The sequence below is a fragment of the Chiloscyllium plagiosum genome, unplaced genomic scaffold (assembly GCF_037043375.1).
Source record: "Chiloscyllium plagiosum isolate Xiang-an unplaced genomic scaffold, Cpla_swu_hap1 HiC_scaffold_24, whole genome shotgun sequence".
Classification (NCBI taxonomy): domain Eukaryota; kingdom Metazoa; phylum Chordata; class Chondrichthyes; order Orectolobiformes; family Hemiscylliidae; genus Chiloscyllium; species Chiloscyllium plagiosum.
Genome location: NW_028270162.1, coordinates 20910320 through 20925254, shown reverse-complemented (window position 1 = coordinate 20925254; position 14935 = coordinate 20910320). Strand labels below are relative to the sequence as shown.

General features: G+C 41.5%; 1 protein-coding gene across 2 annotated transcripts in view; it reads left to right on the top strand.

Moving 5' to 3' along the window:
- pole (polymerase (DNA directed), epsilon) overlaps positions 1–14935 on the top strand; it is a 160005-nt gene that overhangs the window by 40888 nt on the left and 104182 nt on the right. For both annotated transcript variants that reach the window (XR_006315365.2, XM_043715574.2), the window contains exons 18-20: positions 9372–9474; positions 11047–11193; positions 14687–14832. Coding sequence is in view for 1 of the 2 variants with exons in the window: in XM_043715574.2 (XP_043571509.2) it covers positions 9372–9474; positions 11047–11193; positions 14687–14832 (396 nt within the window). In the remaining variant the exon portion in view is untranslated. The remainder of the gene's footprint in view (positions 1–9371; positions 9475–11046; positions 11194–14686; positions 14833–14935) is intronic.

Genomic DNA, 14935 nt, shown 5'->3' with positions numbered 1-14935 from the left:
TCTTTGGCTCCAAAATAATCCACACTCTGTTGAAGCAGGAGAAAGAGTGGTGCTGGAAAAGCATAGCAGGTCAGGCAGCATCCAAGGAGCAGGAAAATCGATGTTTCGGGCAAAAACCCTTCATCAGGAAAGCCCTATTCCTGATGAAGGGCTTTTACCCGAAACGTTGATTTTCCTGCTCCTCAAATGCTGCCTGACCTGCTGTGCTTTTCCAGCACCATTCTAATCTAAACTCTGGTTTCCATCATCTGCAGTCCTTACTTTTGCCCTGAAGCAGGAGAAAATCCTGTGCTTTGAGTTGACAAGTGATCAGTCTTGAGATAAAATTAGTTAGAATCTGTTCGCCCTTAGTAATTATGTCAATTACATCTGTATAGTTTTTATTCAGGTTTCTTTTGTTTTAGAAGTGTAGAAAGAGAACAGATCCAGCGACTGTCCATTCTGGTATTTATGCTCCACGTAAACCACTTTCCATGCAACTTTGTTTGACATTGTCAGCATAACCTTCTGTTTCTTTTTGTCTCGGTGTTTATCTTGCTCTCGTTTAACGCATCATTGTCACCTTGCCTGAGTTGCTCTTTTTGGTGTACTTCTTAGATGAAGAACTTTATTCTGAATTCCCTATTGGATATGTTAATAACAGTGAACTTTTTTAGTTTTGAACTTCCCTACAAGCTCGGAAACATTTTTTTTCCCACACTCCTTTCGGAAACCCATGTATTTATCTTCACCATCTCTGCCATCTTCTCTTATTTAGAAAAACGAGCCACCAGTCTGTTCAGTCTTTCTTGATAACTATATCCACTCTATTGGGGTGTTATCTTTTGAGTCTTTGCACATTGTGATACACTCCATATCTTTTCTTTAATGTGGAGATCAAAACTGCTTGGAATATGGTCTAACTAAGTTTCAGTGCAAGTTTAGCACAAGTTCTATACTTCTAAAATCTTGAAATTAACTCCAAAAATAAAACAGAACTGAGGATGCTGGAGATTGAAACAAAAAAAGGAAATTGCTGGAGAAATTCTGCAAGTCTGTCAGTACCTTTTGAGTTTCTCCATTAGTTTATGTTTTTGTATCAGAACTTACCTTCAGTGTTTAATTTTATAATGTTTTAATTTTTGTTATACTTGGTTTGTTAAACTGTACCTTTAGATCCCTTTAGGCGTTTTGCTATCTAAGCAAAAGGCAACAATATACCTACTTAGTCCATCTACCAAAATGCACCTCCGCACCATGCGTGTCTATATGAAATTATTTTATTTATTACATCTTACAAGTTTAACAGTGTCTTTCTATATTTCGTTCCAAACTTTCTTCTGCAAACTACACCCATGATTGGTCTCATGGACAAATTTAGCAATTGTGTGTACAATTCCTGTGTCCAAATCATTATTATAAGTTTTTTGAATAACAATTCCATCACTAATCCTTGTGGAACATCACTTCTCCCCTTTAAGCCATCCTCAGTGCTGAGATGTGGTGGATGGAGTTTAATTCAGATAAATACGAGGTGCTGCATTTTGGGAAAGCAAATCTTAGCAGGGCTTTTACACTTAATGGTAAGGTCCGAGGGAGTGTTGCTGAACAAAGAGACCTTGGAGTGCAGGTTCATAGCTCCTTGAAAGTGGAGTCGCAGGTAGATAGGATAGTGAAGAAGGTATGCTTTCCTTTATTGGTCAGAGTATTGAGTACAGGAGTTGGAAGGTCATGTTGCGGCTATACAGGACATTGGTTGGACCACTGTTGGAATATTGCATGCAATTCTGGTCTCCTTCCTATCAGAAAGATGTTGTGAAACTTGAAAGGGTTCAGAAAAGATTTACAAGGATGTTGCCAGGGTTGGAGGATTTGAGCTGTACGGAGAGAGGCTGAACAGTCTGGGGCTGTTTTCCCTGGAGCGTCGGAGGCTGAGGGGTGACCTTCTCGAGGTATACAAAATTCTGAGGGGCATGGATAGGATAAATAGACAAAGTCTTTTCCCTGGGGTCGGGGAGTCCAGAAGTAGAGGGCATAAGTTTAGGGTGAGAGGGGAAAAATATACAAGGGACCTAAGGGGCAACCTTTTCACGCAGAGGGTGGCATGTGTATGGAATGAGCTGCCAGAGGAGTGGTGAAGGCTGGTACAAATACAACATTTAAGAGGCATTTGGATGGGTATATGAATAGGAAGGGTTTGGAGGGATATGGGCCAGGTGCTGGCAGGTGGGACTGGATTCGGTTGGGATATCTGATCGGCATGGACGGGTTGGACTGAAGGGTCTGTTTCCATGCTGTACATCTCTATGACTGTATGGTGAGAAGAGTTCTCTTACTTGTCCTCTGTCTCACATGCTGTGACCTTTCATGAGTAAAATATGCTTTACGTTTTGAGATGTATTACACTTACTGCATTAACATTGTCTGCTGACATTGTAATCTATTAAAAAGCGCATCATAAAAACCATCTTTTCTATTTCTTGATCATTTTGTGCATCCTGTTTTCTGACTTTTGTAATTCAGTGTAACTTTTAATAGCATTTTCTTCCTATATAACTAGATTTTTATTTGAGTATATAGTGTTGAAATCCTGAATCAAATGTTTTGACTTTTATGATTAATTTTCCCCATTTAAGAGCCACATTAGTTGAAGCCCAGGAATGAGATACCTTGTTCTTTGAAGTAACTGACGACCAGTTGAGGAGTAATAGGTTTTTTTAACAGCATCTTCTCTCCTGGGTATTTGGATCAGACTGTTCCGAGAGGAGGTTGTTTTTATTAATCACAAGATTGTTTAATACAAGGGATTTCATTATAGCCTTTTAAAACAATGTGTTTAAATATTTACAAAAGTGTCTGAGAGGGATGCCTGAAGAGCAGGAATAACTGCTTAGTTCTCCTCAGATAGTTGATGTTGGTATGATGTATTAGGATTCTCAGCACTTCTTTTGTAGAAGGTTTGCTTGTTCCTGGAATGAATTGATGTCGCAACATACGGTCAAAATGGAAAAATTATTACTGCATAGCAGTGGTAAACCTCATCATGAGGGATCAATATTTTAACATGTCACAATCTTTGCTCCTTTCTTGAGCAGAGATCCACCATGGTCACACTCAAATGAATCCAAGTAGAACAAAGAACATAGAAAATTACAGCACAGGAACAGGCCTTCCGGCCCTGCAAGTCTGGTTTGATCCAGATCTTCAATCTAAACCTGTCGCCTATTTTCTAATGGTCTGTACCGCTTTGTTCCCTACCTATTCATGTGTCTGTCGAGATACGTCTTAAATGAAGCTATCATGCCCACCTGTACCACCTCTGCTGGCAACGTGTTCCAGGCACCCACCCTCTGCATAAAGAACGTTCCATGCATATCTCCCCTAAACGCTTCCCCTCTCATTTGAACTTGTGACCTAGTAATTGAGTCCCCACTCTGGGGAAAAAACTTCTTGCTATCCGCCCTATCTATGCCTCTCATGATTTTGTAGACTTCAATCAAGTCCCCCCTCAGCCTCCGTCTTTCTAATGAAAGTAATCATAATCTACTCCACCTTTCTTCATAGCTATTGCCCTTCATACCAGGCAACATCCTGGTGAACCTCCTCTGCACCCTCTCCAAAGCATCCACATCCGTTTGGCAATGTGGCAACCAGAACTGTACACAGTATTCCAAATGTGGCCAAATCAAAGTCTTATACAACTATAACGTGACCTGCCAACTCTTGGACTCAATATTCTGTCCAATGAAGGAAAGCATGCTGTATGCCTTCTTTCCCACTGTATTGACCTGCGTTGCCTCCTTCAGTGAACAATGGACCTGAACACCCAGATCTCTCTGTACTTCAATTTTTCCCAAGACCTTTCCATTTACTGTATAGCTGGTCTTGAATTGGATTTTCCAAAATGCATTACCTCGCATTTGCCCGGATTGAACTCCATCTGCCATTTCTCTGCTCAACTCTCCAATCTGTCTATATTTTATTGTATTCTCTGACGGTACCCTTCAATACCTGCTACTCCACTAATCTTAGTGTTAGCTGCAAACTTGCTAATCAGACCATCTGTACCTTCCTTGAAATCATTTATGTTTTAACCACAAACAACAGTGGTCCCCACACAGATCCCTGTGGAACACCACTGATCACAGGTCTCATAGAACATAGAACAATACAGCACAGAACGGGCCCTTCGGCCCATGATGTTGTGCCGAACATTTGTCCTAGCTTAAGCACCTATCCATGTACCTATCCAATTGCCGCTTAAAGGTCACCATTGATTCTGACTCTGCCACTCCCACAGGCAGCGCATTCCATGCCCCCACCACTCTCTGGGTAAAGAAACTACCCCTGACATCCCCCCTATACCTTCCACCCTTCACCTTAAATTTATGTCCCCTTGTAACACTCTGTTGTACCCGGGGAAAAAGTCTCTGACTGTCTACTCTACCTATTCCCCTGATCATCTTATAAACCTCTATCAAGTTACCCCTCATCTTTCGCCATTCCAATGAGAAAAGGCATAGCACTCTCAACCTATCCTCATACGACCTATTCTCCATTCCAGGCAACATCCTGGTAAATCTCCTCTGCACCCTCTCCAAAGCTTCCACAACTTTCCTAAAATGAGGCGACCAGAACTGCACACAGTACTCCAAATGTGGCCTTACCAAGGTCCTGTACAGCTGCAACATCACCTCACGACTCTTGAATTCAATCTCTCTGCTCATGAACGCTAATACACCATAGGCCTTCTTACAAGCTCTATCAACCTGAGTGGCAACTTTCAAAGATCTATGAACATAGACCCCAAGATGCCTCTGTTCCTCCACCTTACTAAGAACCCTACCGTTAACCCTGTATTTCGCATTCTTATTTGTCCTTCCAAAATGGACAACCTCACACTTGACAGGGTTGAACTCCATCTGCCACTCCTCAGCCCAGCTCTGCATCATATCTAAGTCCCTTTGCAGCCGACAACAGCCCTTCTCACTATCCACAACTCCACCAATCTTCGTATCGTCTGCAAATTTACTGACCCACCCTTCGACTCCCTCTTCCAAGTCATTATTAAAAATTACAAACAGCAGAGGACCCAGAACTGATCCCTGCGGAACTCCACTTGTAACTGGGCTCCAGGCTGAATATTTACCACCTACCACCACTCTCTGACTTGGACCAGTTAGCCAGTTCTCTATCCAACTGGCCAAATTTCCCACTATCCCATGCCTCCTGACTTTCAGCATAAGCCTACCATGGGGAACCTTATCAAATGCCTTACTAAAATCCATGTATACTACATCCACTGCTCTACCCTCATCCACATGCTTGGTCACCTCCTCAAAGAATTCAGTAAGACTTGTAAGGCAAGACCTACCCCTCACAAATCCGTGCTGGCTGTCCCTAATCAAGCAGTGCCTTTCCAGATACTCATAAATCCTATCCCTCAGTACCCTTTCCATTACTTTGCCTCCCACCGAAGTAAGACTAACTGGCTTGTAATTCCCGGAGTTATCCCTATTCCCTTTTTTGAACAGGGGCACAACATTCGCCACTCTCCAGTCCCCTGGTACCACCCCCGTTGAAAATGAAGACGAAAAGATCATTGCCAACGGCTCTGCAATTTCCTCTCTTGCTTCCCACATAATCCGAGGATATATCCCGTCAGGCCCGGGGGACTTGTCTATCGTCAAGTTATTCAAAATGCCCAATACATCTTCCTTCCTAACAAGTATCTCCTCTAGCTTACCAGTCCGTTTCATACTCTCCTCTTCAACAATACGGTCCCTCTCATTTGTAAATGCTGAAGAAAAGTACTCATTCAAGACCTCTCCTATCTCTTCCGACTCAATACACAGTCTCCCACTACTGTCCTTGATCAGACCTACCCTCGTTCTCGTCATTCTCATGTTTCTCACATACGCATAAAAGGCCTTGGGGTTATCCTTGATCCTACCCGCCAAAGATTTTTCATGCCCTCTCTTAGCTCTCCTAATCCCTTTCTTCAGCTCCCTCCTGGCTATCCTGTATCCCTCCAACGCTCTGTCTGAACCTTGTTTCCTCAGCCTTATGTAAGCCTCCTTCTTCCTCTTTACTAGATATTCAACCTCCCTCGTCAACCAAGGTTCCCTCACATGACCATCTCTTTCCTGCCTGACAGGTACATACAAATCAAGGACACGTCGTATCTGTTCCTTGAAAAAGTTCCACATTTCCACGACATCCTTCCCTGACAGCCTATGCTCCCAACTTATGCTCCTCAGATCCTGTCTTACAGCATCGTATTTACCCTTCCCCCAATTGTAAAACCTACCCTGTTGCACGCACCTATCTCTCTCCATAACCAAGGTGAAAGTCACAGAATTGTGGTCACCTTCACCAAAATGCTCACCCACTAACAAGCCCATGACTTGTCCTGGTTCATTACCGAGTACCAAATCCAATATGGCCTCCCCTCTGGTCGGACAATCTACAGACTGAGTTAGAAAAGCTTCCTGGACACACTGCACAAACACCGCCCCGTCCAATCTACTTGATCTAAAGAGCTTCCAATCAATATTTGGGAAGTTGAAATCGCCTATGACTACTACCCTGTGGCTTCTACACCTTTCCAAAATCCGTTTCCCCAATTTGTTTCTTCACATCTCTGCTGCTATTGGGGGGGCTATAGTAAACACCCAACAAGGTGACTGCACCTTTCCTATTTCTGACTTCAGCCCATACTACCTCCAAAGGCAGATCCCCCTCGAACTGTCTTTCTGCAGCCGTTATACCATTTCTAATTAGCAACGCCACACCCCCTCCTTTTTTACCACCCTCCCTAATCTTACTGAAACATCTGTAACCAGGAACCTCCAACAACCACTCCTGTCCCTCTTCTATCCACGTTTCCGTGATGGCCACAAACTCGTAGTCCCAAGTACCAATCCATGCCTTAAATTCACCCACCTTATTTCTGATACTCCTTGCGTTGAAGTATACACACTTGAGCCCATCTCTGTGTCCGCAAGTATTCCCTGTCAGTGCTACCTTCTCCACAGCCTCCCTACATTCTTGGACATCCTGAAAAACAGCTAACCTACTTGCTGGACTACAAGTCCGGATCCCATCCCCCTGCCAAATTAGTTTAAACCCCTCGAAGAGTGCTAGCAAACCTACCTCCCAGGATATTGGTGCCCTTCTGGTTCAGGTGCAACCCGTCCTGCTTGTACAGGTCCCACCTTCCCCAGAATACAGTCCAATTGTCCAGATACCTGAAGCCCTCCCTCCTACACCATCCTTGCAGCCACGTGTTCAACTGCACTCTCTCCCTCTTCCTTGCCTCACTGTCACGCTGTCCATCCTAGCTTTTAGCTTCCAGCCTAACTCCCTGAGCTCCTGAATGACCTCCCCACCCCTCTTCCTATCTATGTCGTTGGTGCCAATGTGCACCACGACTTCTGGCTGCACACCCTCTCCCTTAAGGATTCTGAAGACACGGTCCGAGACGTCTCGGACCCTGGCACCGGGAGGCAACAAACCAACCGAGAGTCTTGCCCATGTCCACAGAACCACCTGTCTGTCCCTCTAACTATAGAGTCTCCTATAACTAGCGCTCTCCTCCTCTCCCCCTTTCCCTTCTGGGCCTCAGAGCCGGATCTCGTGCCAGAGACCCGGTCACTGCAGCTTACCCCTGCTAGGCCGTCCCCCCAACAGTATCCAAAGCGGTATACTTATTGTTGAGGGGAACGACCACAGGGGATCCCTGCACTGCCTGCTTCCTCCCCTTTCCACCTCTAACTGTTACCCAGCTACCTCTGTTCTCTGGCTTAACTATGTCCCTGTAGCTTCCATCTATCACCCTCTCAGCCTCTCGAATAATTCTCAGTTCATCCAACTCCAGCTCCAGTTCCCTAACACGGTCTGTGAGGAGCTGGAGCTGGCTGCACTTCCTGCAGATGAAGTCGGCAGGAGCATCGGTGGTCACCCCTACCTCAAACATCCTGCAGGAGGAAATTTCTACTGCCTGCGCTGCCATAACTCTGCACTTAGTCTCCAAAACAAGAACACCAAGTAGCTTACTTTGTTTTAGGTTAGAGGAGGAGGGAGGGTGGGAGACAATACACATGTAGTGTCTCGGGTTCCTTCTCCACTCAAATAACAATTACTTACCTTTCCGACCGGCTTTGCGCTCCGACTTCACTTCCGCCCAGCTCCCGCCGCTCTCTGCTGCAAAAAGCTAAGGATTCTGAAGTCTCCATTTTGAGAATCTCATTTCCATTACTACTCTGACTACTGTTGCCCAGCCAGTTCTTTATCCACTAGCTAGTACACCTTGGACCCCATGCAACTTCACCTTTTCCATCAGCCTGCCATGTGTAATCTTATCAAATGCCTACAGAAGTCCATGCATATAACAACTACAACCCTTCCTTCATTGATCAACTTTGTCACTCCCTCAAAGAATTCTGTTAAGTTGGTAAGACATGACCTCCCCTACACAAAAACATGTAGCCTATCACTGATAAGCCCATTTTCTTCCAAATGGAAATAGATCCTCTCCCATAATATCTTCTCTAGCAGCTTCCCTACCACTGATGTCAGGCTCACCGGTCTATAATTACCTGGATTATCCCTGCTACCCTTCTTAAACAAGGGGACAACATTAGCAATCCTCCAGTCCTCCATGATGTCACCCGTGTTCAAGGATGCTACAAAGAGATCTGTTAAGGCTCCAGCTATTCCCCCCTCGCTTCCTTCAGTAACCTGGGATAGCTCCAATCTGGACCTATCCACTTCAAAGCTTTTATAAATTACCCAACACTTGCTCCCTCCTTACGCTGACTTGACTTAGAGTAATCAAACATCTACTGATGCAAAGTACTCGTTAAGAATCTCACCCATTTTCTCTGACTACACACATGACTTTCCTACTTTGTCCTTGAGTGGGCAAATCCTTTCTCTAGTTACCCTCTTGCTCCTTATTTATGAATAAAAGGGATTTTCCTTAATCCTGTTTGCTAATGATATTTCATGACCCCTTTTATCCATCTTAATTTCTTGTTTCAGATTGATCATACATTCCCGATATTCTTCCAAAGCTTTTTTCTGTCTTCAGTCACCAAGACCTTTATGTATACTTTCTTTTTCCTCTTAGTTAGTCTCACATTTTCATCTGTCATCCATGGTTCCATAACCTTTCCATTTCTATCCTCATTTTCACAGGAGCACATGGTTGAATCTAGTAAACATCTCAAGTAGATTCCATCATTGAGTTATCTTCAAGAATGCAAGTGGAGATAGATATGTTGTCCATTTCTGGTTTTATTGTTGAATAGTCAATTGCATAATACCTCCAAATAAAATTTCAAATTGTGTATATTGATTCATAAGTTGGTATACTTTTTCTCATGCAGCCTTCTGCCATTGTGGATGAAGCTACCTGTGCAGCCTGTGATTTCAACAAACCAGGTGCATTCTGCCAACGCAAGATGACCTGGACATGGCGAGGAGAGTTTAGTAAGTACAAATAATCATAAGGATTGTCTCTGGCATATAGACTATCTCTCGCATATCTTGCATGAGTTAAATATAGTGTTTGGAACTAAGGGAATTAAAGGATAGGAGGGAACAGGCTAATGAGTTGGTTGATCAGGGTAAACGGTTGAAGCAGGCTTGAAGGGGTAAAAGGCCCTCTGCTTATTTTCTACATTTCACTAACCTATAACAACTTAATTTCATTTTATCCTTGCATTTTTGTTGTACAGGACTTCCTGTTTTACTGATTCTATGATTCTATGAAAGCAAACATCTACTGATGCGCAGCATGCATTGTACTTAAAATGACTTACCCCTCTGAACCTGGGAACCTACTTAAGACATTTTCCAAAAGTCCCATTTAGTGGAATGAATATTGATTAAAAATGGTTTCCTCTTTGATGAAAGTCCATTTAAAATTACGTTCTACTAAAGTAAACGTCCTCCTCAAGATATGCGTTGCTATTGTTACATTTCAGATCCTTCAAATGCTGTTCTAATTCTATGATTCTGGTAATTTCATAACAAAACAACTTAAGTCATGAAAGTGTAACAAAAAGTCCTCACCATGGCCCTTGAATAGGATACGATCATATTTTCATTTGGGTATTATTTAAGCCCAAACTCTGATTATATTTGAATTTTTTTTGTATGCTCCAGGTCTGCCATCAGTTTGTCAATATAGAATTTTAATCCTCGTTGAATTTATAACTTGTATTAAAGAAACTTGCTTCGACTTTTACATAACTTGTCCCCATATTGTTAAAAATTCTAGTTTTGGCTTGACTTTTCCTATGATGTGCAAGTTATTCCAAATGTGATGCCAGTCCTTGATTAACTCTACTGGCTCCTTATGTCCTCCTTATTCTCCTCCTTCATATCTCCATATAGATTTGTCTTGTTTTTCTTCAGCAGACCCCTCTCAGGTTGTTTGTTCCGTTATGCGTCCAGATACACTTTGGCTGCATGACCTACTCTACCTTGCCCATTCAATCCTACTATTGGCAGCAATTCCTTCAAAATGCCACGTACCTCTGTAACAGTTTTGGGTTTTTCTCTCAGCCTTCCATTTTTATCTGTTTTCTCCTTTGTACCTTCAAAAATAAGAAAAACAGAAAAGATGCAACTTCTGTATTTCAAATTGCAGTTCATTTAGTGAAAGAGTTGTGGAAGCAGTTACTATTTTGTAAAGCATGTGAAACTTACTCGAGATTATTGGTCAACTTTAACTATTATTTGAAAAATAAAATATATTCTCTGTTTATTTTACCTGGCACACCATTCATTCAGACTTACTGAGATTGTAGCATAATGTTATCATAAAGATTTAAATTCTCCCAAACAATGATTTTCCAAGAACACAAATATCAGCACGGGTAAAGCATGATCCGATCACCTAGCTTCACCATTCAATACGATCATGGCTGATTTTGCACTTCAGCTCCATTATCCTGCCAGCATCCCCCCAACCTCCCCCACCCTCAACCATGTGCACACCCATATGCACCAATGTTGCTTAATTTGACATGCTAATTTTGCAATTTATCTTTGTAGTGCCAGCCTCTCGCAGTGAATATCATCGTATTCAACAGCAGCTTGAGTCTGAGAAGTTCCCACCTACTTTCCCAAATGGACAACCACAAGCTTTCCATGAATTATCCCGTGAAGAGCAAGCCAAGTATGAAAAGAAACGATTGGCAGGTAATACCAACTCAACAGTGTTGTTCATGATTCAGTCTCGTCAGTTTTATATGTTTGAATTTCTTATATTCATATGTATTGACTACAGGCATGCTTTGTTTAAAGGTTATGAAGCCACCATAATCATAGGGAAAAAGGTTTGGGTGTAATTGACCAGATAATATCACAATACTTTTTTACATGCATAAAAAGGAAGAGAGATCACAAAAGGAAGAGAAGCAAAGCCAACGTAGCCCCCTTAGAGAATGAGTCAAGGGAAAATAATAATGAGAAACCATGAATTGACAGTGAGTTGAGTAAATACTTTGCATCAGTTTTCGTGGTAGAAGCACTAATAGAATTCTACAAAGCTAAATCAAGGGGCAAAATGGGGAGATGTTACAACTACAGCAATTGTTGCTGCTGAACCTAATTGGACTAAAAGCCAAAAGGTCTCCAAGCGTGAAGATTGGCATCGTATGATGTTGAAAGAAGTTGATGCAGAGATAATAGGTGTGCTAGTAGTAATCTTCCTTCGTTGTTAAAGGAATTAAGTTTAAAAGCAGGGAGGTTATGTTGCAGCTGTACAGGGTGCTGGTGAGGCCACACCTGGAGTACTGTGATTTTCTTACTTGAGAAAGGATGTACTGGCACTAGAGAGGTTGCAGAGGAGGTTCACTAGGTTGATTCTGGAGTTGAGGGGCTTGGCTTATGAGGAGAGACTGAGTAGGCTTGGATTATATTCATTGGAATTTAGAAGGAAATCGATGAGATAGAAGTAATGATGATGTTTCCACTGGCAGGTGAAACTAGGATGAGGGCATAGCCTCAAAATTAGGGGGAGCAGATTTAGGGCTAAATTGAGAAGGAACTTCTTCATCCAGAGGGTTGTGAACCTATGGAATTCCCTGCACAATGAAGTAGTTGACGTTTCCTCATTGAAGGTTTTTAAAGCTAAGATAATTTTTTGAACACTAAAGGAATTAAGGGTTATATTGAGACGGCAGGCAAGTGGCGCTGATACCATGAAAAGATCAGCCCTGATCTTACTGAATGGTGGAGCAGGTTTGAAGGGCCAAATTGCCTACTCCTGCTCCTTGTTGTTATGTTCCAAGGATCGGTGGATTTGGAAAAAGTCCCACAGGATTGGAAAACCAGTGTAACACCCTTATTCAAAAAGGGAAGCAAAGAAAAATAAGTAGCTGTAGATCAGTTAGTTTACCATCTGGTATTGGGAAAATGTTAGTGTTTATTACAAAGGATGTAATAGCAGAGTATTTAAAAACACAATATGATCCAGCAATTCAGCATGGCTTCTTGAAGGGGAAGCTGTGTATGCTGGTACTGTGCCTTTGAGAGATGTGTCTTGTGCTGTTTCTCTTGCAGAAGGGTGTTTCCACAGTAGTGCCGAAATGTCTGCTGCAGACAGGCAGTTGGCAAACAGTTTTTGAGTTCTCAGAGTATTATTTTCTAAAATAAGTCAAAAGAATCATAAATGGATGGGGTCAGGGCTTTGGCACACCCAGGAAAGTTTTTAGTTTTCCTTTCAGTTAATGTGAAGGTTTCTGCTGGCTGCTGAGCAAAAACCTTGAATTCCTGACTGCTACAGTGAAGTCATGGATTAAAATATAATCTTTTAAAATAAAATATTATGAAAAATGTTTATAGATAAAGCTTGTTTTACCAGTTATAACTACAGCATCAGATTATTAATTTATGGTTCCTTGACAGGGGATTTGGATCTGCTATTGGATTGCTAATTTTAGTGTTGAGTAGATGTTAGAAAGTTAGCAGAGCCTCTGCATGGCCTAGAAGGAAGGGAGAGTAATACCCATTTAAAATTATAAGATCCCAGTCACTCATTGATTTAGTATATTGTATCATGGATTAAAATACAGACCCATATCCATAAATTCAACTTAAAAATCTAAAAGGAGCAGATTGTTTCCTCCTTCTGCACTGGAGAGAGAGAGACGGAATGTTATAGGATGTTACTTATCATGGAACAGTTGATGATTAGTGGTTGAATAATACCTTATCTTGTTAAGTATTATAACTTAAAGTTTTACCAGTTCTCTTTTTTATCATATTTTAACTGTGTGGGGGTAACTATAAGGTGTGTTTTGATTAAGGCCTAATAATGGACCAATCGAATCACATGTAAAACACTGCACCTTGTTCTTTCCTTTAAATAAATATATAAATTCAGGTCTAGGCTGTCCTCTTATAATACTTTGTGGAAGGCGTCTGGTCCATAACACATGCCTGAAAGCAAAATAAATAATGGGAAACTAATTGATGTAATATATTTGGATTTCCAAAAAGGTGTTTGATAGCTACTATATAGAACTACTAATTAAGATAGTGTTGGGGTAGTCTATTAGCATGAATAAAGGATTGGCTAACTAACAGAATTAGGACAAGGGACATGCATTTTCAGCATAGTAACTTGTAATGAATGGAATGACACAGGAATCAGTGCTCAGGCCAAATTGTGCACAATATAAATTAGTGACTTGGACGAAGGAAAAGAGGAGCTGAGTGTTACTTAGCTTAGAAACACTACAGGAAATGACAGCACGGAGGGATTTGGGTGTCCTTGTGCATGAATCGCAAGAAAAAACTAGCATACAACTTCAGGTAACAGGCAAGAAACATGGAATGTTTGAAGGGAACAGAGATTCAAACAAAGGAAGACTTGCTTAAACTATATAAGGCACTAGTTAGACCTATTATAGTAAACTGAACCATTTTGGCCTATTTATCTAAGGAAAAAATATCCTAGCATTGAAGATAGTCCAGAGAAGATTAATTAAATTGATCTGAGGTATGGAGGAATATTTTGTGGTGAGTAGCTTTGGATAGTACTCATTAGAATTTAGAAAAATGAGAGGCAACCTTATTAAAACACAAGGGTCTTAAGGATCTTGACAGTGTAGATGCCGAAAGATGATTTCCCAGAGAGTCAAAGAGCAGAAGGTGTAATCTCCATGTAAGTGGTTGCCTAGTTAGGACAGAGATAAGGGGAAATTTCTTCTCTTGGAGGATCGTGAATCTGTGGAATTCTTTGCAGCAGAGGGCAGGAGAGACTAACTATGTCCTTAAGTATATTCTACGAACGGTAAACAGGTTTGTAATCAGTATGGGAATCGAGGGTTAATGGAAAAAGGTAGAAATGTGGATTTGAGGATTATCAGATTAGTCGTGATCTCATTGAATGGTAGAGCAGTCCTTTTGGGCCAAATGGTCTATTTTGTTTTTCCTACACCTTATGGCCTCCTCCCAAGACTTAGCCTATGATGAACAAAAAGTATCTAGTAATAAGATAAATTGTAGCACTCCAAAAACTACTCTGGTTGAAATCAGCCTAGTTAATATATTGTATATTGCAAAATATAGTTGGTGAATGCTGCTGATACTAAATAGAAATGATCTCAAACATTTCTACCTTGCTAGAAAAATGTGTGCAGTCCCTGCAAGTTCTACAGTAATGCACTCTCTCCATTTATTTTAGATTATTGCCGCAAAGCTTACAAAAAAATCCATATTACCAAAGTAGAGGAACGAGTAACTACGATTTGCCAACGTGAAAATTCTTTCTATGTAGATACAGTACGAGCTTTTCGTGATCGACGGTATGAATTTAAAGGTTCACACAAGGCAAGACTTTACAATTTCTTGACTTTGTTTTTTTTGTGTTTGAAGTCTTGTAATTCAATATCATTCCTTTACAAATTGGTTACAATGAATTTTAAATCTGCAA